At 43.0% G+C, this 27,059-nt stretch overlaps 1 protein-coding gene across 1 annotated transcript in view; it reads left to right on the top strand.

Annotated features, from left to right (window-relative positions):
• The first annotated feature begins 14,955 nt into the window (after window positions 1-14,955).
• Window positions 14,956-27,059, top strand: part of LOC103203082 (myosin-3) — a 29,152-nt gene continuing 17,048 nt past the window's right edge. The window contains exons 1-14 of the mRNA XM_007948042.2: window positions 14,956-15,159; window positions 17,033-17,176; window positions 17,656-17,812; window positions 18,682-18,709; window positions 19,295-19,403; window positions 20,684-20,776; window positions 21,511-21,574; window positions 21,658-21,756; window positions 23,320-23,423; window positions 23,504-23,642; window positions 25,056-25,174; window positions 25,260-25,409; window positions 26,388-26,558; window positions 26,664-26,970. Of these exons, the coding sequence (XP_007946233.1) occupies window positions 14,956-15,159; window positions 17,033-17,176; window positions 17,656-17,812; window positions 18,682-18,709; window positions 19,295-19,403; window positions 20,684-20,776; window positions 21,511-21,574; window positions 21,658-21,756; window positions 23,320-23,423; window positions 23,504-23,642; window positions 25,056-25,174; window positions 25,260-25,409; window positions 26,388-26,558; window positions 26,664-26,970 (1,888 nt within the window). The remainder of the gene's footprint in view (window positions 15,160-17,032; window positions 17,177-17,655; window positions 17,813-18,681; window positions 18,710-19,294; window positions 19,404-20,683; window positions 20,777-21,510; window positions 21,575-21,657; window positions 21,757-23,319; window positions 23,424-23,503; window positions 23,643-25,055; window positions 25,175-25,259; window positions 25,410-26,387; window positions 26,559-26,663; window positions 26,971-27,059) is intronic.

Raw genomic sequence — 27,059 nt, 5'->3', positions numbered from 1 at the left:
AGGAGATAAGGGACAAATGTCAAAATGGGGGAAACATTTGCAATATACATGAGAGATTACTAAAATCGTTGACATATGAAAGTTCTTAAAATAAAAAAGATTAACACCTCAAGAGAAAAATGGACAAAGGTATGAAGGCTATTTATTGAAGAGCTATAAATGACCAGTGTGCATATAAAATGAAGTTCAACTTCATACATAACCAAAGAAAAGAAAATTAAAATATCAGTAAATTATATTTTTCACCTATAAAATTGCCAAAATTTGAGTGACGATATCCAGAGGTGCAAAGATGTGGGGAAATAAACTTACACAGTATGCATGTATGTGTGTGTGAACATGTGCATGCATGTGTGGGTGCATGTGTGTGTGTGGATTATAAATGGAGGTGATCCTTTAGGAGAGTGATATGTCTACATGTAAGAAAAGTATAAGTTTCAGTAATCCTACTTCTAGGAATTTATGTTAAATAATTGGATGAATGCTCCCTCTCTTTCATTCTCTGTTTCTCTCTCTCTACACACACACACACACACACACACAAGGATCTTCATCATTATATATATATTTTTTAATGGTGGAACTGCTTAATTATGGCAGATCTACATGTCAGGCTTGTATGACTTCACTAAAAATGATAATGTGTAATGTTTCTGACATGGAAAGATACAATAGAGTAAAAACAAAATTGTTACAATTACATTTTCAAACAATATGATTTTTATTTTAGGGTTGAGAATGTATTGCTTTAAAAAAGTATGTAAATATTTCCCTATTTTTATTTTGAAAGGCAACTGTGAATGTTGTTATTGTTGTTAGGTGCCGTGGAGTCAGCTCTGACTCAGAGTGACCCTGTGCACAACAGAATGAAACACTGCCCGATCTTGTGCCAGCTTCACCATCCTTTCTGTACCTGAGCCCATCATTGCAGTCACTGTGTCAATGCATCTCATTAAGGGCCTTCCCCTTCCTCGTTGACCCTCCACTTTACCAAGCATGATATCCTTCTCTAGGGAATGGTCCCTTCTGACATCATGACCAAAGTGAGACGAAGGCTGGCCATTTGCGCTTCCAAGGAACGTTCCTGCTGCACTTCTTCCAAGACAGATTTGTTAGTTCCTCTGACAGTCCATGGTACTTTCAGTATTCTTCACCAACACCACAACTCAAAAGCATTAACTCTTCTTCTTTGGTCTTATTCATTGTCCAGCTTTCACATGTATATGAGGCAACTGAAATGTGAATAGGTATAGAAAAAATATTTGGAAGGGACAGACAATATTAATGTCTGTTAGTTGTGGGTGAGGAGATAATGATTTATCTTCTTTGTTTTATACTTTTCTGTAATTCAATTTTTTTATGAATATTAATTTTATAATCATTAAAAAAAAATACAGCTGAGAAATGGTGCATTTCCAGACAAAATCTGATTATGAAATCATTTAAAATTTATTCTTCTCCTCACCCTTGTTATTCCCAGTTTCCTCAAAAACCTGTAATATACTTTTCTAGAACTGATGATCCATCCTGCTAAGAGATGAGTCCTTATCTTAGCCAGGGTCCAGTCCCCAATCCATTCTAGGGTTGGGAAAAGCCAAGGAGCTGACGCAGTTTGGGAAAAGAAGAGTAGTGGGGCAGGAGAAAAGAGGCTGGCATAAGGCAGCATGGCTCCCAAGAGCCCTCACAGTACCAGGCTGCTGGAAGCTGCTGTGCATTCATAGAATGCTCAGCATGGTGAGAAACAACATACCTTGGACCACAAATGGAACTGTTCCCACATGCTGTTAGGGAAAATGTGAAATCAGGTATGTAGGAATCAATACATTTATAACAAACTGACAATGATATGGTGGTCATGCCAGGGGAGAGTTGACAACCTACAGCCCCCCTAGTGCCATTTGCTAGTGAATAGCAGTGTGTGGCACTTATAGCTCTATTCCAAAAGTAACAGTAGGTTTGGGGTAGGGCTGAGGGTGCCATAAAATGGAAACAACTTATTTTGGAGTCATTTGGTGTGAGACTATCTTAGAGTGGAGTTATCTTTGTAATGAAATGCCTTATCTGGGGTAGAATCTAGGCCCCCAGAGTGAGTTTGCATCCAGACTTGAGATGATAAAAAAGCCACTTGGTATAACCAAGAGAAAGGTATTTCCAGCTCCCTGCTTGGAGGTAGTGAATGGAATCTGGAGGGAGGGGACAGGGAGGGTGAAATAGAGAAAAGTGATGTATCCCCTTCTCCCCTCCCATCCTTCATAAGATTCAACAAACCATAGAATGTTTGTGCCATTGCATTTTGTGGAGAAAACAAGTGAATGTGAGTTTTGCATTTAAACTGACATATGGATAAGCAAAGGCAGAATTGAGGATGCCTGTGGTTAGGGTGGCCTCCTGGCCTCATCTGGGTCACTTTTTGAACTCCCTGTCTTTTTCCTTTGTAGTATTTATCACAAATATGTAACTCATCAAGTAATTCATAATTATTTATTTAATATTACCATGTTTACCATCTTGTTCTCATTACCTGGTGGTTTGGTCAGCAAGTGCCCCTCTAACAGAAATACCATAAATGGGTGGCTTTAACAAACAGAAGTTTATTTTCTTACAGTTTTGGAGTCTAGAAGTCTGAATTCAAAGTGCCAAGTTCTAGGGGCTAGGTGAAAGCTCCTTGATCTTGGGCTTCATCTCCTCCTCTTGCTTCTGGGCCACTAGAGCTATAGGTTTCTCTTCACTCAGGCAGCTGCTGGCTGTTGAGGCTGACAAACCCCAGGTTGACAAGTAAAATGATGTAGTCCCAATATTACCAAACCTCATGGCAGGCCATTAGTTCAAGTCCAGAGACAGTCCCAAGATTGGCAGGAAACACGGCAGGCTGCTAAATGAAGACTCAGCTACATGCAGGGTCCAAGTATGCCAAAAAGTTGCCAAGACGTTTCTCAGTGCTTCTCCTTATATACAGGAAGCAAACTACATCCCTAAGGCTCACTGAAGATTCCACCATGGAGTTGATTGCCGGTCTCATCACGGGGAATAACTACATCCAGCTGCCCAGATACTCAAAACCAGGCCCTGCCAAGTTGACACATAACCTTAACTACCACACTTGGCATAAACCTGGGCACACCCTGGAGGGGCCTTTTATTTCATGAGGACTGCTCTCCATAGCAGTTGTACAGAAAAATATGAGTGTATGTTGCATCACAGCTTGCCAACATTTCTTGTCTACCATTTAAATTTTCTCTACTTCATAGGTGAGAAATGGTATCTTAGTGTGGTTTTTATATGCATTTCTCTTAAAATTAGTAAGCATGAGCATTTTTTCATATGTTTAAGGGCTACCATATAACTTTTTCTGTGAATTGTCTGCTTGTTTGTCCATTTGTCCGTTTGTTTCTTTTTTCTTTTTTGTCTTTTTCTTCTTAACTTTAAGAATTATTTATATATTGAGATTGGCATTTTGACTGGGACAGAAGTTGCGAATATTTTCTCCCAGTTTGTCATTTCTCTTTTGATTTTGTTTATTTTTCTTTCATAAAAACTTTTCAAAAATGTTTAAAAGATGAATTTATCTACATTTTATTTTATTGCTTCTGAAGTTAGAGTCACAGTGGGCTTCCTCCACTCCCAGATTATAAAGGAATTTACCCATGTTTTCTTCTAGAACTTTAAGATTTTATTTCTTTACATTTGGATATGACACCCTTGATATTTATGGTGTGATGTGTGGTGTGAGGTATGGATCCAAATTTACCTTTTTTCAAGTGAGTATCCACCACCACTTATTAAAGGATCCATTGTTTTCTCTACTGACATGAGATGCTACTTTCATCATATACCAAATTTCCATATGTATTAGGGCCTAGTTTTGGACTTTCTATTGTGTTCCTTTGGTCAGTCTGTCTCTTCATGCATCAATACGTTACTCCTAATTACATTGTGAGTTAATGTCTGATAGGATGTCCTCCCTGTGTCTCTTCCTTTTCAGTATTTTCTTCAATATACTTAACTTAAAAATCAACTTGTCTAGATCCAGAAAAATATTTTTTAGTATTTTTTTTATTGAGATTACATTTAGGTTAATTACTAATTCAGAGATGGTTGACATCATTATGAAATTGAATCACCCTATCCAACAATCAGATATGTCTACTTTTGTAGCCTTCAGTAGTGTGTTAAGGCTTTTGCATATATCTTGTTAAATTTGTTCTTAAATATTTTTTTATTTTATTTTGTTGCTATGGAGTTTTTTCTTCCATCATAGCTACCAACTGGTTATGTAAAGCATTTTTTAAAAAATAAACAGATCCTCAGGTGACTCTAAGGTATAGCCAGCTTTGAAAACCATACTTTAACTGAAAATTTATTCAGTGGGATCTTTTATAGTAAAGATTATGAGTTAAATATTAATCACTCCATACCCAAATTGATTATCTTTCTTTCAGATTCTCTGCTATCACAGTGTCCTTTGTCTTCCAATTCATCCTGTTGGCAGCCTCAGGGTGATCTTTGATCTTTCCCTTCTACCCCCACATATAGCAAGTGGCCTAGTTTATCTGCTTCCTTCTGTAGGCATTGTCATACTCACCCATTACTTTTCATTCCTGTCCCCAAATCCCCTGGCACAGTCCTGGGATATGCCTGGTTTTTTACAACCTCCTTTCCTTCTAAATCCCCATCTTCTCCTGTCCCACTCAAAGCATTCTTCATGCTTCAGTCATGCTGTAACATGCTTCCAACCCCATCAATCATCTCAATTAAATGCAGACTTGCGACAGGAGTTGCCACCTTCCCCTCCTTAGATATGGGGTCCATCTCCTCTTTGTCAACTCTTCTGTCTCCCAAACCTGACTCTCACACTCATCTCACATTCATCATTAATCCTCTCCTTATGTTTTTCAGTGTGTAGAGAATCATTTCCTTACCTGGTTACCTTCCAGGACTAGCCTTCCCTTTTATTGACAGATTGATGTTTGATGTTACTCAAGAAGTTTGCTCTGAATAACTTCATAAACTTTCTGGCTCACATCATAGTTGCTAAATTATCCATCCTCTACACTCCTCTTATATAGTTAGTGAGATGGTTTATAGCCTGGCTTTAGCATCAAACAAAAACTGCATTATAATCCTGGCATAGTCCCTTCCTAGCTGCATATCCCAAGAGTGTTCCTTCTCCTCTCTTATGCTTTGATTTCCTCTTCTGTAATATGTAAGGAGCAGAGTTGCATAGTGGGTAAGATATTTGGCTGCTAACCGGAAGGTCAGCAGTTCAAACCCACCAGCTGCTCCTGATAGGGAGATGAAGCAATCTGCTTCTGTAAAGATTATAATCTTAGAAACCCAGTGGTGGTCTCTATGAGTCAGAATCAACTCGATGGCAGTAGGTGGTTGTTTGTTGTTCTGTAATATGTAGCTAATCACAGTGCCTCCCTCACTGACTGTGAGCACTAGATGAACTAATGCTTACAAAACATTCAGAGCATTGCTCACAGAGACTTAACACAACCAAAACAGAACTCACTGCCACCAAGGCGATTCTGACCTGTAGTGACCCCATAGTGTTTCCAGGGCTATAAATCTTTATGGAAGCAGCTACCACATCCTGTGGAGTGGCTGGTGGGTTCAAATGACTGACATTTTGGTTAACAGCCCAATGCCTTAATCACTGCACCACCAGAGCTCCTTAGCAGAGATAAGGTGCTCAATAATTATTAGCAATTATTACCACTACGTGAATAGTGAACATATAGTCCATAATCCTCTTGAAAGCAAACATGATGTTTGTTTATTTATTTATTTATTTTTGGCCATGAGGGGAGCATTTTTTCTTCTCTCTTTTAATTTTATTGTGATTTAGTTGAAAGTTTACAGAGTAAATTCATTTTCCATATAGCAGTTCATGAACATTTTGTTTCATGACATTGCCTGCAAATCCCCACAATGTAACAGGTCTCTTCCTACTTCCTCCCTGTAGTTATATCTTCCCTGTGTCCTTTCCTATGGATTGCTGCCCCCTGAATTATCTTCCTGTGCAAATACTGTCCTTCTGTTCTCCCATGATTGTCTTTTCTAAGGATTATATCTAACTGATGTAAATGTTCACCCTGTCTATTGTTTGGCTGGAAGCCATGAGAGTGAGTTCAGTTCCAGACCTGAAGGGGTCTAGTCTAGGGGTCATAGTTTTGGAGGTCACACCAAGCTCTATCTATTTTTTATTATTTTGAGTTTTGTTCCACATTGTTCTCCAACTTCATCAAGGGTCTCCTGCTCTGATCCCTTTTTGAGTGGTTGACAGTGGTAGCCAGGCACCATCTCGTTCTTCTGGTCTCACGCTCATATAGGTTGAGGTTTGCATGGTCCACTGATCCCTGGGACTAATTGTTTTCATGTCTCTTTGGTTTTCTTCATTCTTCTTTGCTCTGGATGAGGAGAGACCCATTGTTACATCTAGATGCAAGCTTTTAAGACCCTAGTCACTATTCACCAATGCAGGATGTAGAATGATGTTTTTGTATAGTATTGTTCTGGTTACCTAGTGTCACTCTGACAAGAATATACCACAAATGGGATGGCTTGTACAAACAAAAGTTGATTCTCTTACAGTTTGGGAGGCTAGAAGTCCGAGTTCAAAGTGCCAGGCTCTAGGGGCTATGTGAAAGCCCCTCAACCTTGGGCTTCAGCTCTGCCTCTTGCTCCCAGCCCACTGAACCTAGAGGCATCTCTTCACTCAGGCAGCTACTGGCTGCTGAGGCTAACAAGCTCAAGGTCGACAAATAAAATGGCACAGTCCTGATGTTGCCAAACCACATGGCAGGCCATTAATTCAAGTCCACTGAAAGTTCCAAGGTCAGCAAAGCATGGCAGGCTACTGAGTGAGCAACAATGCAGCTACATGCAGGGTTCAAGCATGCCATAAGCTAGAGACCAATTCCAAAGCTGTTTCTTATATACGGGAAGCAGACCACATACCCAAAGCAACTACTCAGCTGCTCCAATAAATTCCACCATGGAGTTAATTACTAATCTCACCATGGGGAATAAGAACATTCAGCTGGCCAGCCACTCAACCAGGCCCAGCCAAGTTGACACACAAAGTTAACCACCACAAATATGTTATGCCAATTGAGCTTGATGTCCCCTGTGATCGTGATCCTGAGCCCACAGGTCCAACTACTCACTTGAGGGGAGCATTTTTCATACTATATCACATTCAGTTTTAATTTATTAATTTTGGGAATGGATAATACATATGCCAGGTACAAAGTTCAAAAGTTAGACAACAGTAAATAGTAAAAAGCAAAAAAATAACTCTCCCTCATCTGTTTCTCAGTCATTTGTTTTTCCTCTCCAGAAAAGGAAGCTTCTGAGAAATCAACAGAAATCTGCTTCAAATGGACTTGGCTTTCACTGGACAACAGGCTAATAGAAGTCTTTGTGTTTCCTTAGCATCCTTCAAGCTTTCCTGCTTTTGTGTCTTTGCTTTTACTTTTCCCCTCACCTAAAATACACCCTTCCTGTAACCTTTATCTTTCAATTTACTGTTCCTTGCATTCTTCAGAGTCCAGCTCTAATGCCTCATCACAAGTCTCAAGTGCTCTTTTATCCCCATCCCACTGGAGCTCGTTGTCTGTCTTACCCAGCTGCAGGTTATTTCTCCCTCACTTAAATGCCATAGGCATATATGACATTTTGATCTTGAGCTACACAGTTAATTTGGATTATTTATTTATTTATTTTAAAATCCCCTTCCCACACCTAGAGACGGAGGTGTCTGAAGGAAGGGGCCGAGTCACATACATACATCTCTATCTTTCTTATGGTGTTGATTACTATTTTTGGCTTACAAACATGCTCAATCATTTTATTATTGAAAAAAAAAGTATGGGGAGAATGTTCTAGACTAAAACTAAAGAAACACAACCACCAAATGTAATACCCAAAATTAGATTAGAACCTGATTTGAAAATTAAAAAAAGAAAAAACATATACAGTGGTTGGAGAAAATTGATACAGATTGCATAAAACTCTTATTGCCATCAAGTTGATTGAGACTCATAGCAACCCCTTCTTGGGTTTCCGAGGCAGTATCTCTACAGAAGGAGATTGGCCAACCTTCCTTCTGAGGAGTGGCTGGTGGGTTTGAACCACCAGCCTTCTGGTTAGCAGTCAAGTGCCTTAGGCACTACACTACCAGAGCTCCCCACGGATGGCAGAGGAGATGAGATTTTAGAGTTACTGTAAACCCAAGGAGGGGTCGCTTTAAGTCAGATTCAACTTGATGGCAGTGAGTGAGTTAATTTTAGTAGGTGGAAAAGGAGCATTTAGATTGTCCTTATTCTTTGGAGATACTTACTGAAGTATCTACTGGTGAAGTTTCATACTACTCTCAAATAGTACCAAAACCCACGGCCATCAAGTCCATTCCAGCTTTTTTTTTTCCACTGTACTTTTTTCTCCCCCTCAAATAGTACAGAAGAAAAAAAAGCCAACAAAAACATATGTATGTCTCTGTATATGTGTAGGTGTGTGTACGGAAAGAGAAAGCAAATTGGCAAAATGTTGACAATTGTTGCATTTAGATGGAGGGTATATAGCCTGATGATCTGCTTTCAAACATCAGACATTAGAAATCCTATGGGTCACTACAATCCGATCACTGACCCTTCATGGGCATGCTGCAGGACTGGGTAACATCTTGTTCTGTTGTGCAAAGGATTGCCATGAGTAGGAACAGACTTGATGGCCAGTAATAATAATATTAAGAAGAACGTTCATTTATATGCTCTGAACTTAGCCATGAGTTTGAATTTTTTTTTTTTTTTAACAGATAATTGGGAAAAGTAAGTGCATCTTGAATAAAATTAAAGGAGAGTTGTGGCCTCTCTCTGCTTTAATTTCTCCTTGGAACTGTGGACATTGGCTCCAGACCCTCACCCTTCACCTCAGTTTCAGGGAACAGTCTTGGCTCAGAATAATCAAGATCCCCGTTCTCCGGTGACACCTAATCCCCTCACAGTGGGACATGGAGAAGGCACTTGATCCAGCAGGCATGTGCTCCCCAAAATGACTTCATGCTCTGGCAGAGAGGCCGTCCTGAGAAGGGCCACTCCTGGGGCCAGCAGAGCACATCAAACAGGCAAGCAAAGTGCAGGAGGAAGCAGCAGGGCATCTGGGCCGGAGCGAGGCAGCCACTGCTCTATTTCTCACCGCCTCCGGAGCCGGCATGCATTCTTGAGACACAATACATTCTTTCTCTAGCTCATCCCAGGATAAATGTAGCTCTCTGCCATGCTGTGGGGATTAGCACTAGCTGTGAGATGGCTGAAAGAACAAGGACTCCTCCTATTCCCAAAAAGCCATCTAAGAATATCCTGAGAAGTCATCTGTCCACAGTTTATCAGAGGAGGCATTCCAACAGAGGAGAGTATACAATTAGCCTGCTCCTTGAAGCAGCAAGAGAGTCTCTGCTTTAGGATTTCTGTCTCTTTGGATGGAAATCTTTCTTTTTATTTTATTAATATTATCTGTTTCCCTCTCCCCCTTCCCATCTCAATAGCTACCAATTGTTGTCGAGTTGATGCTGACTTATGGACCCCATGTGTGTCAGGGAAGAACTGTGCTCCTATTCAGAGTCATCATGAAGAAAACCAGTGGTACTATGCTGTAATACATGAAAACTTCAGACAGTGAAGATAACTTAGGTTTCTTTTAGGTATTTGTTAAACACCTACAATGTTCCTAGCACAGCACTAGGCAGGGTGTGTCTAATATTTAAATGTCCTTTTGAATCCTTGTAGCTCATCTGTGTGCAAGGCATTATTGTCCCTATTTTACAGAAGAGAAGACTGAGGCCCAGAACAGTTAAGCACAATTTCTACCCTCAAACAGTTTGCAAGTAGGTGAGCTGGGATTCACACCCAGATCTGACTCCAAAGTCCTGTGCTCTTCCTCCTACAGCCTACAGCTGCTCTTAGGGGTTATGTGTTTTGCTCTCTCCTAAAGATAGTTTTCCAAAAGGAAATTCTTTTTCATTCCTAATATCTAGTGTTTAAACTGTTTTCTTCCATTTCCTCATGTGTAAAAGTAGGTTGTTGAGGGAATGATCTCTAACGTCTTTCAGCTGAACCCTCTGTTACTCTGGAGTGTTCTCTCTTACACTCACTTATATTTGTTTGCTGAAGATGGGGGGGGTGGGTAGGATGAAGAAAAAGGAAAAAAAATGGGTTAATTTGGGAAAGCTAGAGTGTGAGACATCAGCATTTTAGAGCTTGCGGTCGCTGCAATAATGTGGCATAAGTCCTCTCTTAAAAGGAGCTGAGAGAAATACTGGACAGGATAATTCCTTCCAGTCCTGTGGAGGTGGGTATGGATAAAGTTATATAACTCAGTGGATAAACTGATGACTACAGAAGGAAAAAAGGAAGCTGACACACATTTACCACAAAGTCCTTCATGACAACCACTTCTCAACAACAACTTGTTTGAAAACGAATTGCAAACCCAAATCCCCCATCAATGCCCTGCCCTGGATACACCATTGCCCCAGATATAGCCAGGGCCCTTCACACTATCCCTTGGCCCCATGGGCTTTCTTAATGCTTCTTCTTCACTCCCACCTGTCTGTGGTTTAACTGTCCAGTGGTTTTCTTGACCAGGTCTCCCAAGGAGATGGCCAGCCAGCGGCACAAGGATGTATGCTAAAGTGTCACCAGGCAGGCAGGAGAGAGCCCTGAGGAGACCACTCCCTTCCAGGACATGGATGGACATTTTAGGAGCAATGGTGCTCTCTCCTTGGGTGTGGAAGGGCTTCAAGGATGAACATTCCACTCCAAATTAGAGGAAGAGGGGTAGTGAGATGAGGGCAATCCCTAGCTGGCTGGTGGGACCAGCAAGTGGGTTAGCGAACCCCTCCCAACTTACTCCCTCGGCAGCCACCTACAATGCCTGGCATTCACACAACAGGTACTTACTAAATATTTGTTGCATCAATATGAAGTCACCAAAATCTTCCCAATGAGTCTGTGTAGTCTATATGACTCATAATTTATAATATAAACTATGTCAGGGTAAAGGCTGGGTCTTCCATTTCTTTTGTGTCTTTCTGCCATGCTCTGTAGAGGGAATAGCATACAGCAGGTATTTCATAAATGTTCCTTCGTCATGGGGACTGTAGCTCTGCTTCCCCTTTCTTATCTCCTCCCCTCTTTGAGCTTGGCCTGGGTGTGCTGGAGAATGGGACAGGTCTTCATCTTAGGTAGGAAATGCTGATATACAGTCCAATTCAGAACAAAGAGCCATAGACACCCGGCCACCCTCCCAAAGACATGGTCAGGAAAAAAAGAAAAAGAAATAAAAAGCAAAGCATAATTGGAATGGGAAAAAGCTTCAAATCTACCTTTGTTCCCCGTTTAGGGTTGTCATTTATTTATTTTTTTTCCCAAATCCTGATTTAGAAACTACCCATTTGTTACCCCCAGCCCTTTCTTTCTCTGCAGGCCACCACTTCCCTCCTCGCCCCCCACCTAGGCCAGCAGCTGGTCTTTCCTAATTGGTGATATATCTTAATAACAACGGACCCTTTAACAGCTGTTGCTGTAAGCACTGGCTGGCAGAACAGCTCCTTGTCATTAATTTACTTGTTGGTTCTATTGGTGCTGGAGAAAGCATTAAGTTAATAATGATACTAATTAGACAGAAAGTCACATCATTAAAATAAAAAAAGGAAAAATTCCTGGCACAAGTTTTACAACTGCATGGTCCTGTCACAACCCTGGTTGTGACAAAAGTCTCATTCAAAATTCCCAGAGGAATTTAGCATTTTCTTATTCAGTGTTTCTCATTTTCCATATGATGACATTTCCAAGCACATTGGCCCATGGAGTGGCTCCTGTTATACATGAAGGTAGGGGCTCACAGTGATGGACAGTGTGATCCTGGCATGCAGAACAGAGTACAGCAGGCTTCTCATGGTGAGGGTGCCCCCTTTGCCTCAAGGTACGTCAAGCTGAAGATGCGTCAGCTCCAAGTTCAGAGAAAGGCATCTCAAACTCCCAACTTTTCTACAGTCGGAAAAATGGTTATGGATCCTGTTCATTTCTATATATACCTTTCCCTTGGCAATGACCAAAAAAAAAAAAAAAAAGGAAGGAGCTGGTTCTCAGCCTGTGGTGTCGGTCATTCTCTTTCCAAATATAGAACAGGAATGAGCCACAGGCGTGAGCGGCAGCCTATAAAAGCCCAGAGTTAGCAGCAGCCCCTTTGTGGCTCTCTTGCTCTTGGTAGGCAGAGGTAAGTCACGCCCTCCTCCTCGCCCTTCTCTATGCAGAACCCCTAGCACAGGTGCTGAACATTCTAAGAAGGGCCCTGTCTGGCACAGTGAGGTAGTATCTGATTTCTCTTTCTAAGGTGGTGTAGAGTTGGAGTCCCTGGTGGTGCAAATGGGTAACATGCTTAGCTGCTAACTGAAAAGATGGAGGTTCAAGTCCACCCAGAGTCACCTCAAAGAAAGGCCTGGTGATCTATTGAAAACTTATCAGTTGAAAACCCCATGGAATACAATGCTACTCTGACATACATGGGGTGCCATGAGTCAGGTGATTCCATGCTAAGATGTGAAGATAGATTTCCCCAGGCCCGTATGACCACATACCCTCTGCCTCCAGCACCTCACCTAAAGCCAGTGTCTATCCCTCAGGCTCTCTTTCCTCTTCCCCACTCTCCCTTTGTCCTTTTCTTTGAGTGCCCTGTGGGGCAGGGTGCATTTGGACACTCCATGGGCACCTGCTTATGATGGCCTTTGTTCTCCTTTTGCCTGTGATCTGTTAAGTGACCAATGAGACCACTGTCCTCACCTTATCTTATCTATCTGGGCTTTATTCCTGTTGAGTGTGTCATCCATTGAAGACCACACTTCCTGTAGCTACCTGATACAGGTAAATCAGCCAATCTAAGAAATTTCTCAACAACAAGGGGATCTGAGTCTGGCCTGGTGAGGCAAGCTTTTTGATAGGAATTCAGCCCTTGTTGCCCAGTTCTAAATGGGAGGCCTACACCCTAGGCAGAAACTGAGGATGCTGCCAGTAGAACATGGTAGGCTGGTAGGAGACAGATTTCAGGGCATTTTGGGGCTTTTCCAACCTTAGTAGCCTTCCTGTGAGTCATGTCCCATCTGCTCCTCCAACTGGCCTCTGGTAAAATGTTTTCAAAATTATCAGTCCTTTATCCTTTTTAATAGGAGCTCTGGTGGTGTAGTGCCTAAGGCATTTGACTGCTAACCAGAAGGCTGGTGGTTCAAACCCACCAGACACTCCTTGGAAGGAAGGTTGGTCAATCTACTTCCTTAGTGATACTGCCTCAGAAACGCAAGGAGGGCTCACTATGGGTCGGGTCCCACTCCACGGCAGTGAGCTATCCTTATTAATAGAGGGTGGTGGTGGTTCAGTGGTAGAATCTTCGCCTTTCCTGTGGGAGACTTAGGTTCTATTCTCAGCCACTGCGTCTTATGCAGTGGAGGCTTGTGTGTTGCTTTGATGCTGAGCAGGTTTCAGTGGAGCTTCCAGACTAAGAAGAACTAGGAAGAAAGGCCTGGTGATGTGTTTTCCAAGTCAGCCAGTGAAAATTCTATGGATCACAACAGCCCAATATAGTCATGCATGGCATTGCCGTGAGTCAGGGCCAACTCGATGATAGCTAACAATAACAACAGTAACAATATCCTTATTAACGAACTTGTCAAAAGTTGATTCAACACCGAACCAAACACTCCCAGTAGTCCTTGAATTTTCTTTTTTTTGTGTGTATTTATTGCAGGTTGGAATTTCCTCGGTTCAGTTGTCTTCTGCTGTCCTGTGGGTGTGACTCCCAGGTGAGAATTCCTGCCTATGGCTGTGGGAGGTCTCCAGATGATCGCAGGTTGCCAGTTTCTCCCTCCTCTCAATGGCTTTAAAGCACAGAAAAACAGAGGAACTAAAGCATTGGATCAGGAAGGTTAGGCTGGGGAGGAACAGAGAGGAGGTGCACTTCCAGAGAATTTACGAATGGTTATGTGAAGTCATAGCTTCTATTCTTGTTGTTGTTGTTATGTGCCATCGAGTTGGCCCCGACTCATAGCGACCCCTCCTTGGGTTTCTGAGGCAGTATCACTATGGAAGTAGGATTGCCCAACCTTCCTTCCGAGGAGTGGCTGGTGGGTTGGAACCTCCAGCCTTCTGGTTAGCAGTCAAGTGCTTTAGCCACTAAGCTACCAGAGCTCCTATTCTTGGCAACTGAAAAAAAGAAAAAGTTGGTCTCTTTGTCTGAGGAGGTTGCCACCATGAGTTAAAATGATTCAAGAATTCCTTAGCTATTTCCCTTAGAGCACACTCTCTGAAGAATGGAGTTTATTTACTTTTTGTATGTTTATTTTTAAATCTTCCCCCAGCAATATCTGAGTTTTACAGAAGAGGAAAATGAGGTCCAAAGTGTGGCACTCAACTTCTAAAAGCTTTTCCCCAATCTAAGCCTCAGATAATGGAGGAGCTTGGATGAAATATGATCTCTGCACAGAGTGTCACCAATTGCTGTCAATTCAGCTCTGACTCCTGGCAACTCCTTGTGTGTCAGAGTAGAATTGTGCTCCAGAGGTTTTCTATGGCTCATCTTTTTGAAGCAGATCATCAGGCCTTTCTTCCAAGACTCCTCTGTGTGAACATAACCTCCAACCTTTCAGTTAACAGCCAAGCATGTTAACCGTTGGTGCTACCCTATACACAGAATAACCCACCCAATAAATAGGTGCCAATTTGATTCTCCCAGTGCTTAAATCCTATGGATGGAGAGCCACTGTGAAGGAGGACAGCTTTGTTTCTGGGACTTCACCAGGCTAAGGGTGGCAGTGCAGAGGCTGAGGCAGGCCTGCAGTGGCCGGGTGCTAGCTCAGAGGCAGCTGAACTCACCTGGGGTTCTTGCCTTCCAGCTGACACCATGAGTAGTGACACTGAAATGGAAGTGTTTGGAATAGCTGCTCCCTTTCTCCGGAAGTCGGAGAAGGAGAGAATTGAGGCTCAGAACCAGCCCTTTGATGCCAAAACCTACTGCTTTGTGGTCGACTCCAAGGAAGAATATGCCAAGGGGAAAATTAAGAGTACGCAAGATGGGAAGGTCACAGTGGAAACGGAAGACAACAGGGTAAGCCTCATCTTTTCCCTCTGCAGGCTGATTGGCCCTTCAGTCTGCTCCTGGAGTTGCCTTGTGTATGCGACTTCCCCACCCCGTCCACTTCCAGATATGCCACACATGTTGTCACTGCCTTAATTTCCCACAAATACTGGCCTCAGATTGCAAGTGGGGAGAAGAATCCGGTTGTAGACAGTCAAAACAATTAGCATTCAGGTGCCTTTGTCAATGTTCAAGCTGCTCCAGGTCATAGGGGACCAGCTTCATTTATCCCAAGGGTGTAGAGTTGGGGTCTTTCAGTTGATAGCCTAGGTTATCCTTCTGCTTTGATAGCCTAGGTTATCCCTTAATTCTTTGAGCTATAGCTATCTAACCAAAGAAGACAGGCAAGTGTGTAAGGGGCCCTAATAAACCACAAATGTAATGAAATAGCAGGATTTGCATATCACAAGGGAGATGAATATTGTATCTGAAGACACTGTCCCAGGCCATTGTGAGAGTGGTGGGAGCATTCTACACTTCATTATTTTCTGAGCTCAAGCCTTAAAAGTCTGGAAAGGATCCAAGGAAAGTTGAAAAAAGAAGAAGGAGAAGGAGAAGTCCAAGAGAGGAAATTGAAGATCTAAGAGAGAAGGGCAAAAGAAGTAGCATCACTGGTTTGGGTGTGAAGGGGAGGCATTAAGGATTACCCTTTAATGCTACTGAGCAATGGCTCTCCCAGAAGGTGGCTCTATATGTCAAATAAAGTAACTAAGAATGAATTTACGAAGCACCACACACACATACTCACTGACTGCCATCGAGTCAATTCCTACTCACATTGACCCTCTTTGGGTTTCCAAGGCTATAAATCTTTATGGAAGCAGACTGCCCAATCTTTCTTCCATGGAGCAGCTGGTGGGTTCAAGCCACTGACCTTTTGGTAAACAGCTAAATGCCGTAACCATCTGAGGATGGAAATCAGACAAAATGAATGAAAACCAGACAATCTAAAAGACCATTCAGAAGAATGGCCAGTTGTATGAGGTGGTTTAAGGGATCCCTGCTTGAAGGCAGGGAAAAGGCAGGCTTCCTCCTCACCTTGCCCAGAGACCCAAAGGGTCTCAGTCATCTCCAAAGGAAGTCTCAGTGGGAAAAGGAAAGAGGAAGGTGGTGAAGGTGGGGCAGGGGACAGGAAGACCAGGTCCACATACTAAGGGGCATGGGTCTTTCAGTTCTGGGAAGCCTGAGCTCATCTGGGCAAGGGGTTTTTCCTTGGACAGAAGTGTTAAAACCACTTTTTTGCCTTATTCTACCCTTTCTCTGAATTGCAATACTCTTCAACTCATAGAGAGGTGAAGGGGCGAGGGGGGGAGCATATGTAAGGAGATGGGGATCGGGACAGCCATTTACAAACACTCAGAATGTTGGCTAACCCCATGGATGCCAGTATGGTGGCCCAATGCCACCTCCCTTTTCTCTTGTGTCCCCTCCTCAGATTCGGCAATGGATGTGCCCTTTCCTCTGAGTAGATTGGAAATTGTCCATTGGTTGCTGGAGCTGGATTTTTGTCCAGCCACCATGATAGCTAAATTGTTCCTGCTGGCTCCCTACCATCCTCTCCCTCATCCTCCCATGGAGAACCTCCTTTCTCACTTCTGTCATCCTTCCCTCCACCTCAGGCCCTTTGTGTGTCGGGGCGAGGGGGGAACTTGAATAACAGAAACAAATCTCATTCTATCACCATTATACAAGCCACCCTTATTTTACAACCTTACCTTACCTCTCTGGGAACTAGGCATTCCCTCTAGGGTTGACCCTCTGGACCAGGGGTTGAGTCTCTTCCTGGGTGACAAACATCTGCAGCACAAAATATCGGTGAAACACTGTGCTTCTTCCCTTTCAGACCCTGGTGGTTAAACCTGAGGACGTGTACGCAATGAACCCCCCTAAGTTCGACAGGATCGAGGACATGGCCATGCTGACTCACTTGAATGAGCCAGCAGTGTTGTACAACCTCAAGGACCGTTACACCTCGTGGATGATCTACGTCAGTGCCAGCTTTCTCCACGGTTTTCTAGGACGTTGGATGGAGGGAGAGATGTTTGTGCTAGTGATAGGATTTCAACAGAATACTGTTTGATTATGCTGTTGAAAATGACAGGGCAAATGAAAAAACAGAAAAGGGAAGGAGAATCAAAGAAGATAGAACATGTGAAAGCAAGACATAAATGGGGTAGAAAATAAGAGGTTGAAAAGAACATAGGGAGGAGGAAAAGTGGGGACAGCAGAAAGGATGGGGGCCTGGGGTTGGGTCTTGGCATTATCACTTACAAGTTGTGTGAAGTCCCACTATACCACAGTTTGAGTCTCCATTGCCTCATGTGTAAATAGAAATCATAATATCTTCCCTTCTCTACAAGGTTATCATAAAGAAAATATGAGATATTAATAAAGGCAAAAAGTATTATATATACATATACATATATATTTATACATAATAATAATTATTATTATTTACTTCCATAGACCTACTCGGGCCTCTTCTGTGTCACTGTCAACCCCTACAAGTGGCTGCCGGTATATAACCCTGAGGTGGTGGACGGCTACCGAGGCAAAAAGCGCCAGGAGGCCCCACCTCACATCTTCTCCATCTCTGACAATGCCTATCAGTTCATGTTGACTGGTATGCTTCCAAAGAGGAAGCATGGACGGGGGGTGCATGCATTAGGTAGGGCCTCAGGAGAGCTGCCCTTTGGGCCTGGGCCTGCTGCTGCCTGGTAGTATGACGTTGAGCATAGGGAATAGGAGGATACCAGAAATTGAAAGAGGCCAAAAATTTGATGAAAATTTGGAGATCCTGGGTGGTGTAACCGATTAAATGTTTTAAGTACTAACTAAAAGGTTGGTGGTTCAAACCTACCCAGGGGTGTCTCAGAAAAAATGCCTGGCCATCTGTTCCCTAAAAATCATAGCCTTGCAAATCCCACAGAGTGCAGTTCTACTATGCACATATGGGGTCACCTTGAGTTGGAATCAACTCAATGGCAACTGGTTTATTGATTGAACCATAACAAATTTTTGTGGGCAGTCTTATATGACTCAACCTGAAACAATGGGAAGCCATTAACTGGTGAAAAGCCACTGGGGAGTTTTAAGAAGGGGCTTAATCTCTCTGAGTTACAGACTCATAAATAAGGGTCTTCAATTCACATCTACCAGGTGCGGCAACTCTGACTCATGGCTACCTTGTGTGTATTAGAGTAGAACTGTACTCCATAGGGTTTTCAGTGGCCTATTTTCTGGAAGTAGATGGCCAGGCCTTCCTTCTGAGGCACTTCTGGGTGGACTTGAGCCTCTTATCTGTCGGTTAGCAGCTGAGTGCAGTAACTATTTGCACCACCCAGGGACTCCGAGTTCTCATCTAGAACTAAACAACAAATTAAAGGGAAGAAGGACTGTGCAATTCAACTCTTCACTGCATGAGAAATGGAGTAGAATCAGGAAGCTTTTCATAGATTGCCATCAACTCTGCTTTACTTTTTTCTTTGGCAGATCGTGAAAACCAGTCAATTCTGATCACGTAAGTATCCGCAGCACAGCATGGTTTCACAGATGTGGCCGTTGTCCCCAGTGCTGAATGCAACGGTGCTACTTGTTATAGCCTATTAATTCGAAAGTGTTTGGATCCTAGTCTATGATGAAAGGATAGATTTGGGGATGGGCAAGGGATGTATGTATAAGGTCTCAAAAAAGTGGAATTACTCATCCTTGGGTCAGCTACACGAGGGACTATAATGAGTCTTTCCTTTGGCCCTTGGTTATTAGGTCTGTGTCGGATGGAGCTCTCAGTATGTCCAGGCCTCAGTGTGACTGGTCATCTCCTTGGGCTCCCAAGAAAACAAAATTGGGTGGGTGGGTGGGGCGGGTATGGCATTCAACTGCTAACCAGAAGGTTGGCAGTTCAAACCTACTAGCTGCTCCATGGGAGGAAGGTGAGGCAATCTACTTCTATACAATTTTATAGCCTTGAAAATTCAATGGGGGTCACTGTAAGTTGGAATTGACTCCATGGTAGCGGGTTTGGCTTTTGGTTTATCTTGGGGAAGCTGTTCATACTAACAGGGCTTGCTTCCTTTGCTTTCTTTCTTTGGCTCACTTTGAATAGCGGAGAATCTGGGGCAGGAAAGACTGTGAACACTAAGAGGGTCATCCAGTACTTCGCAACAATTGCAGCAACTGGAGACCTCACCAAGAAGAAGGACTCCAAAATGAAGGTATGGGATGTGATGAGGAAAAAAGGTTGCTTCACTTTCACTTCTAAATTTGTCTTAACATCAGAGTGAGGAGGTAGAGGCAGGCAATACACCTGGTAGCAAAGAGGACTAAAATTCTCCTAGGAAAGGAGAGCAACCTAGAATTTCAAATCTTGGAGAACATTTGGTCATCTTAGACAGCACAGCATGTGTGTTATCTTACATGACCAGATGTTATGATTTCCTAGGAGGTAAAGATTTAGAGCTTAACTCAAGAAGATTAGTTTAGGGACAGCTCCATGACTTGCCCTTCTCTGGCAGAATCACAAATGCCAGCTTGAGAAAAGTGTTTCATTGTAGTTAGGTGCTGTTGAGTCATCTCCAACTCATAGAGACCCTATGTACAATGGAATTAAACACTACCCAGTCATGCATCATCCTCACAATCCTTGCTATAGTTGAGCCCGTTGTTACAGCCACTGTGTCAATCCATCTTGTTGAGGGTCTTCACTGACCCTCCACTTTACCAAGCATAATATTCTTCTCCAGGGAATGGTCCCTTCTGACAAGATGACCAAAATTCTTGAGATGAAGTCTGGCCATTCTCCCTTCCAAGGAGCATTCTGGCTGCACTTCTTCCAGGACAGATTTGTTTGTTCTTCTGGCAGTCCATGGTACTTTCAGTATTCTTTACCAACACCTCAATTCAAAAGCATCAACTCTTCTTTGGTTTTCTTTATTCATTGTCCAGTTTTCACATGTGTATGAGGTGATTGAAAATACCATGGCTTGGGTTAGGTGTACCTTAGTCTTCAAAGTGACATCTTTGCTCTTCAACACTTTAAAGAGGTCTTCCAAGACTGTAAATCTGCAGAGATGCAGACTGCCTCATCTTTCTTGGCAGAGTGGCTGATGGGTTTGAACCACCAACCTTTTGGTTAGAGCCAAATGCTTTAGCCACTACACTGCCAGAGCTCCTTGTTTTTGAGTAAATTGTAAGTTAATGTATTTTTACAAAATCAGACCACCTCTGAGAATCAAGGAATCGGGGTGTTAGAGGAATTTAAAAGTGCAGACAAGCATAACAAAATAGCTCAAGATAACAGAGCAGCAGAAGCACTCTGGGTAAGACACGCTGTAAAGATGGGCCATCCTCAAAAGCACAATCAGGGAGGGGACTGGCTTCTCCAGAGGCCACTAGGTGGCAAGGGCTGGCGGGAAGAAGAGCTGGCAAGCACTTCTGATTGCCATTCTGTGACTTAAGACATGTTTTTGTTTCCTCCCTTGATGTCTTGCGTTAGGGGACTCTGGAAGATCAAATCATCAGTGCTAACCCATTGCTGGAGGCCTTTGGGAATGCCAAGACTGTGAGGAATGACAACTCTTCCCGCTTTGTGAGTCTGAGTACCCTTAAGATGGATTTTCTTTGTACTCCACAGGATAGGCAAGGCTCCTGACCTCAAGGAGTTTACAGACAAACAAGGTGCCTACAGACAATGAAAGAATGAAACAATTTCTGATAATGATACATTCAGGGGGAGTTCAGTCAACAGGGTGTGTGAAAGAGAAAGGAGTCCCTAGGCGGCACAAACGGTTAAGCACTTGGCTATTAACTGAACAGTTGGTGGCCACCCACCCAGAGGCACCCGGGTGGAACTGACTGGAGCTGGAATTGATGAATGGCAAGTGCTTTTACTGGTGAGTGATAGAGAGTGACAGGTTGGCAAGGAGGCCTCTCTTGGGGTGGGCATGTGAACTGAGATCTGCAGAATGAGAAGTAATCAGACCTGGGAAGAACAGGGAGAAGGAGGGATAGAAGGAAAAACATGTGCACAGTCTCTGAGAGGGTTCCTGAGTCTGCAGAGTAGCAGGCAAGGGGGTGAGCCATGTGAGATAAGGTGGAGAGGTAGAAAGACACCTGCTGACTCAAGGGGGTTTTCATTGGCTGCTTTCTTGGAAGTATGCCATTGGGTCTTTCTTCTAAGGAGTCTCTAGGTAGACTTGAATCTCCAACTTTTCCATTATCAGCAAGCACATTAAGTATTTGTGCCACCCAGGGACTCCTTCCAGGAGGCTAGTCGAAACAACTTACAGCTTAGGTCCTGTCCTCTTCTTCCACCTCCCACAGGGCAAGTTCATCCGAATCCATTTTGGTACCACTGGGAAGCTGGCCTCTGCAGATATTGAAACTTGTGAGTAAATTAACAGGATCAGACAATATCTTGGGTGAGGAGGGGAGCAGTCTGGGAAAATGGTCTTGTGTTTGTGTTCATAGATCTGCTGGAAAAATCAAGAGTGACTTTTCAGCTGAAGGCAGAGAGAAGCTACCACATCTTCTACCAGATTCTTTCAAACAAGAAGCCAGAGCTCATAGGTAGGAAGTCAGGGCTTTCATGTTCAGTCATCTGTGGGCTTGGTCTGTTAGACAATTTGGCTCTTAAATCCCTCGACCAAGGAGAGTTGTACTTGTACATGGATAGATAACTCAACAGTCAAAGGAGGAAGTTTATTTAAGAAATGGGATGTGGTTATTTTGACAGTGACATGCCAATGTGAGAAAAACTTAATCAAATTGACGGCAATAAGATTATTCTACCATTATCTGTTGCTCTTGAATTGATTCTGATTCATGGATATCCCATGTGTGTCAGGGTATAATTAATTCGTGAGTTTTTCAATGGCTGATTTTTCAGAAGTAGATCACCAGGCCTCTCTTTCAAGACCTTCAGCCTTTCAGTTAGCAACTGAGTCCCTTGCAAAATATGAGTCAGGGCCGACTCAATGGCAAATAACAACAACAACAACAAAATAGGAGCTCTGGTGGTGTAGTGCCTAAGGCATTTGACTGCTAACCAGGAGGGTGGTGGTTCAAACTCACGAGCCACTCCTCAAAAGGAAGATCAGGCAATATACTTCTGTAGTGATACTGCCTCAGAAACCCAAGGAGGAGTCGCTATGTGTCGGATCTGACTGGTGGGCAGTGAGTTTGGTTTTTTTGGGTTATAAAAACCTGAACAACTAAGCATTTGTCCTTCAGCGCCCCCTTGTGTTCTGGCATGGAAATAACCTGCCACCAAATTCTGTGAGCCCAGTGTGAAATTTGATGAAAAATCTAGCCTGGGGATATTCACTCTGCCTTGTTCTTTGGCTGTTCTCATCCTGGTCTACAGACTGGAAACAGTATTGGATGTAGCTGTTCAACAGATTCTGGAAAATTATACCAAATAACTGGTACTTCTGCTCAAATGGTTTCAGGTCCTAACCCACTCTCAGTCAATTTCCAGAATTAATCTTTCCAAATCCACTACTATGCAGCATTCATTGCAAAGTGAAATGATTTAAATATTCTCTAGAGAGTTCACCTACATTTCATGGAAGGCCTGCAGAGGTTTCCCTAGAGTTTACATTCAACTGCAGCTTACTATCTGTAGGCTGTCTGAAAAGACCTCTAACTCAAAATTCAATTTGGGCTTCAGCTGTAAAGCCACCCTCCAGGATAAAAAAAAAAAAAAAGGGAAAACCAACAAGTTGGTGGAGTCAATTTGGACTCATGGAGATCCCCTATGTGTTGGAGCAGAACTGTGTTCCATTGGGTTTCCGTCGGCTGATTTTTTATAAGTAGTTTGCCACATTTCTTCCAGGCACCTCTGGGTGAACTCAGCCAAGTGTGTTAACCACTTGCACCACCTAGAGACATCCAGCCCAGGGTACAGGAGCTCAAATCCACCAGGTGGATAAGTTCTTGGCATCTGGTGGTTCAAACCCACCAGCCACTCTGCGGAAGGAAGACTGAGCAATCTACTTCTGTAAAGATTTACCACCTTAGAAACCCAAAGGGGGTCACTATGAATCGGAATCTATTGGATGGCAGTGAGTTTGGTGTTTTTGTTTGTTTGTTTGTTTGTTTATATAATCTCAAAACTATTTATCATTTCAGAGCTCCTGCTTATAACAACCAACCCTTATGACTACCCATTCATCAGCCAGGGGGAAATCCTGGTGGCCAGCATTGACGATGCTGAGGAGCTGCTGGCCACAGATGTAAGTAGGCCCCAGAGAAAGTTGTGGGTTTGCATCCATCACTGAGACAACCAATTGACTCACTGTTATTTCAATGCCAGAGTGCCATTGACATCCTGGGCTTCACCCCAGAAGAGAAGTCTGGACTCTACAAGCTAACAGGAGCCGTGATGCATTATGGGAACATGAAGTTCAAGCAGAAGCAACGAGAGGAACAGGCAGAACCAGATGGCACAGAAGGTAGATAATCACCAAAACAAGCCAGAAGCCAGAGCAGGGGTGGGGGGCATGGGGGTGAGGGGACAGGGGTGGTTCAACTGAAATCATTTGGTGTCTCTTCCACCTGGAGTATGGAACCTCTCTAGGGCTCAGATGTCTTAGATGCCATTGCCAATCATGTTTGTGGAATTAATGGAGTGCTCCTATTTCAGATGCAGTAAGAAGGGACAAGGATTTTCTAGAACTCAATTCTACCCTTTCAGAAAATCTTTCCGATTCTCTGAATGATTTAGCTTCCATTGGTCATATACATATAAGCGGTTTTGTTATTGTTAGTTGACAACAAGTTGATGCTGACTCATGGCAATCCCACGTGTCAGAGTAGAACTGTGATCCATAGGGTTTTCAGAAGCAGATCACTACGCCAGTCTTCTGAAGTGCCTTCTGGTTAGTTGAGTATGCAACCATTTGTACCACCCATGGACTTAATAAACAGTTTAGAGATTTGTAATATAAAGTACATCCAGGCAACACAAAAGGACAAATATTGTACAATCCTATTTATATGAAAAATCAAGAACAGGCAAATGCAGAGAGACAGAAAGTAGAACAGTGGTTACAAGGGTCTAGAGGGAGGGGGAGCTGGAGTTCCTGCTTAATACGTACAGAGTTTGTTTTGGGTGATGAAAAAGTTTTGGAAATAAATGGGGATACCAAACCCAAACCAAACCCGTTGCCACAAATCAATTACAAATCATATTGACTCAACAAAACAGAGTAGAACTGCCTTAATAGAGTTTCCAAGAGGCACTTGACTGCTAATCAGAAGGCTAGCAGTTCAAACCCACCAGCAACTCCTTGGAAGGAAGGTTGGGCAATCTACTTCCATAGTGATACCACCTCGGAACCCAAGGGGGGTCGCTATGAGTCGGGTCTGACTCGATGGCACATAACAACAACAACAACGACAAATTGTTATGGCAGCAGACTGACTCATCTTTCTCCTACAGAGTGGCTAGTCAGTTCAGACTGATGCCTTTTGGTTGAAGACTTAACTGCTGTGCCATATGAAATACTCATTTGCATCTGACGTTATTCAAGAAAAAATTAATATACTGAGGTGAACATGGGAGCTCTGGTGGTGTAGTGCCTAAGACTTTTGACTGCTAACCAGAAGGCTGGCAGTTCAAACCCACCAGGCACTCCTCAGAAGGAAGACTGGGCAATCTACTTCCGTAGTGATAATGCCTTAGAAACCCAAGGAGGGGTCGCTATGAGTTGGAATCGACTCGACAGCAGTGTGTTTAGCTTTTATTTTGGTTTGAGGTGAACATATCCCAAGCTTTGAAATGCCTGGTTGATTTTCAAAGTTATTCTTCTGCTTTGCGAACACCCAGAGCTCCCCTTTGTACCTGTCTTATCTTTTCTGACTAGTGGCTGACAAAACAGCCTATCTGATGGGCCTAAACTCTTCGGACCTCCTGAAGGCTTTGTGCTTCCCCAGAGTCAAAGTTGGGAATGAGTATGTTACTAAAGGTCAAACTGTGGATCAGGTAAGGGACTGCTCCAGGACGGGAAGGGACACGGGTACCCACAAAGTTCAAAGTGATTATGATTAGCCCATCTTTCCCCTAACAGGTCCATCATGCTGTGAATGCCCTTTCCAAGTCTGTTTATGAAAAGCTGTTCTTGTGGATGGTCACTCGCATCAACCAGCAACTGGACACAAAGCTACCAAGACAACACTTTATTGGTGTTTTGGACATTGCAGGTTTTGAAATCTTTGAGGTTTGTGCTACTCGTAGTCATGTTTTCATGTGGCTTTGTATGTGTAGATTGGTTCTCATGATCCTATAGGAAAGGTGGGGTCCCTGAGAAGTATAAATCGTTAACACTCAGATGTTAACTAAAAGATTAGAGGTCTGAGTCTACCTAAAGGTGCCTAGAGGAAAGGCCTATCAATCTGGTTTTGAAAAATACCAGCCATTTAAAACGCTATCGACCAGAGTTCTATTCTGACATGCATGCAGTAGCCTTGAGTCAGAATCGATTCAATGGCAACTGTTTTTTTTTTTTTTTTTTTAATAAGTAATATATCAAGAAGAGCAACATGTCATAGCACAGTCCAGGAAAACTAGACAGAAGATGGATCAGGCAGAAGAGAAGTAGCAGTATATGTGTGTGTGTGTGGAGGCAGTTTGCATCATTTTAAGAGAAAGGATAAATCCTATTAAGTGGAATTGTAGAAGTCATTGTCAAGTGGATAAATAAAAACAAAGAAACAAACAAATGCAATTATTCACTTAGGGGGAACCAGAAAAAGGATGTAGAAAACTTGATAATAAGCCAATCATGCAATATTTTGTATAAATATTCTACCGGTTCTGTGATAGAAGCATATATTCATTCATCACAGTACATACTTAGTGTCTACCTGGTCAAGATGTGAAAATGAATAAAGATGAACCTGTAGTCTTGGACAGGAAAATTAGAAGTATGTAAGGCAGATAACCAGACAGCTATGATATAAGGCAGAACATGGTTGGTTTCCAGGAGATGCCCAGACCCTGGCAACTCAGGAGAGGGAAAGCACAGGAAAAGTTCCATAGAGGAAAGCTGATCCAAGCTAGGCCTTGAAGAGTGTGGCCTTATCTACAATGATAAGTAAGCTGGTGACAGTCTGAGGCAATGAGAAGGAATGTTGATGGGCCTTTGATTTTTGAAAGAAGTCTAACTTCCCATGTTAATATTATATTTTGGTGTTAGTATAACAGCCTGGAGCAGCTATGCATCAACTTCACCAATGAGAAACTGCAACAGTTTTTCAACCACCACATGTTTGTGCTGGAGCAAGAAGAGTACAAGAAGGAAGGCATCGAGTGGACATTTATTGACTTCGGGATGGACCTGGCTGCCTGCATTGAACTCATTGAGAAGGTATCCCCTCCTGCTAACCTGTCCACTCAGTAACCTCTTCTCATATACTCTGCTGCTCTTAACTGCCACTGATGCTTATCTCATGCATTTTTCCTTCAAATCTAGCCCATGGGCATCTTCTCTATTCTGGAAGAGGAGTGCATGTTCCCCAAGGCAACAGACACTTCCTTCAAGAACAAGCTGTATGACCAGCACCTGGGCAAGTCCAGCAACTTCCAGAAGCCCAAAGTGGTGAAAGGCAGGGCTGAGGCCCACTTCTCACTGATCCACTATGCTGGCACAGTGGACTACAGTGTCTCAGGCTGGCTGGAGAAGAACAAGGATCCCTTGAACGAGACTGTAGTTGGGCTGTACCAGAAGTCTTCTAATAGGCTCCTGGCACACCTCTATGCCACCTTTGCTACAGTGGATGGTAATGAACCCTCAGGAAGGCTTTGTATTCATGCAGTCTCCTTCCACTTGTCCCATGTGATCAGAAAATGTTCTAGATCTGCTAATAGT

The sequence above is a fragment of the Orycteropus afer genome, unplaced genomic scaffold (genome assembly GCF_000298275.1).
Source record: "Orycteropus afer afer isolate SDZICR_OR568_19922 unplaced genomic scaffold, OryAfe1.0 scaffold00199, whole genome shotgun sequence".
NCBI lineage: Eukaryota > Metazoa > Chordata > Mammalia > Tubulidentata > Orycteropodidae > Orycteropus > Orycteropus afer.
Note: the sequence above shows the minus strand (reverse complement) of the source record. Positions and strands in the feature narration are given on the sequence as shown.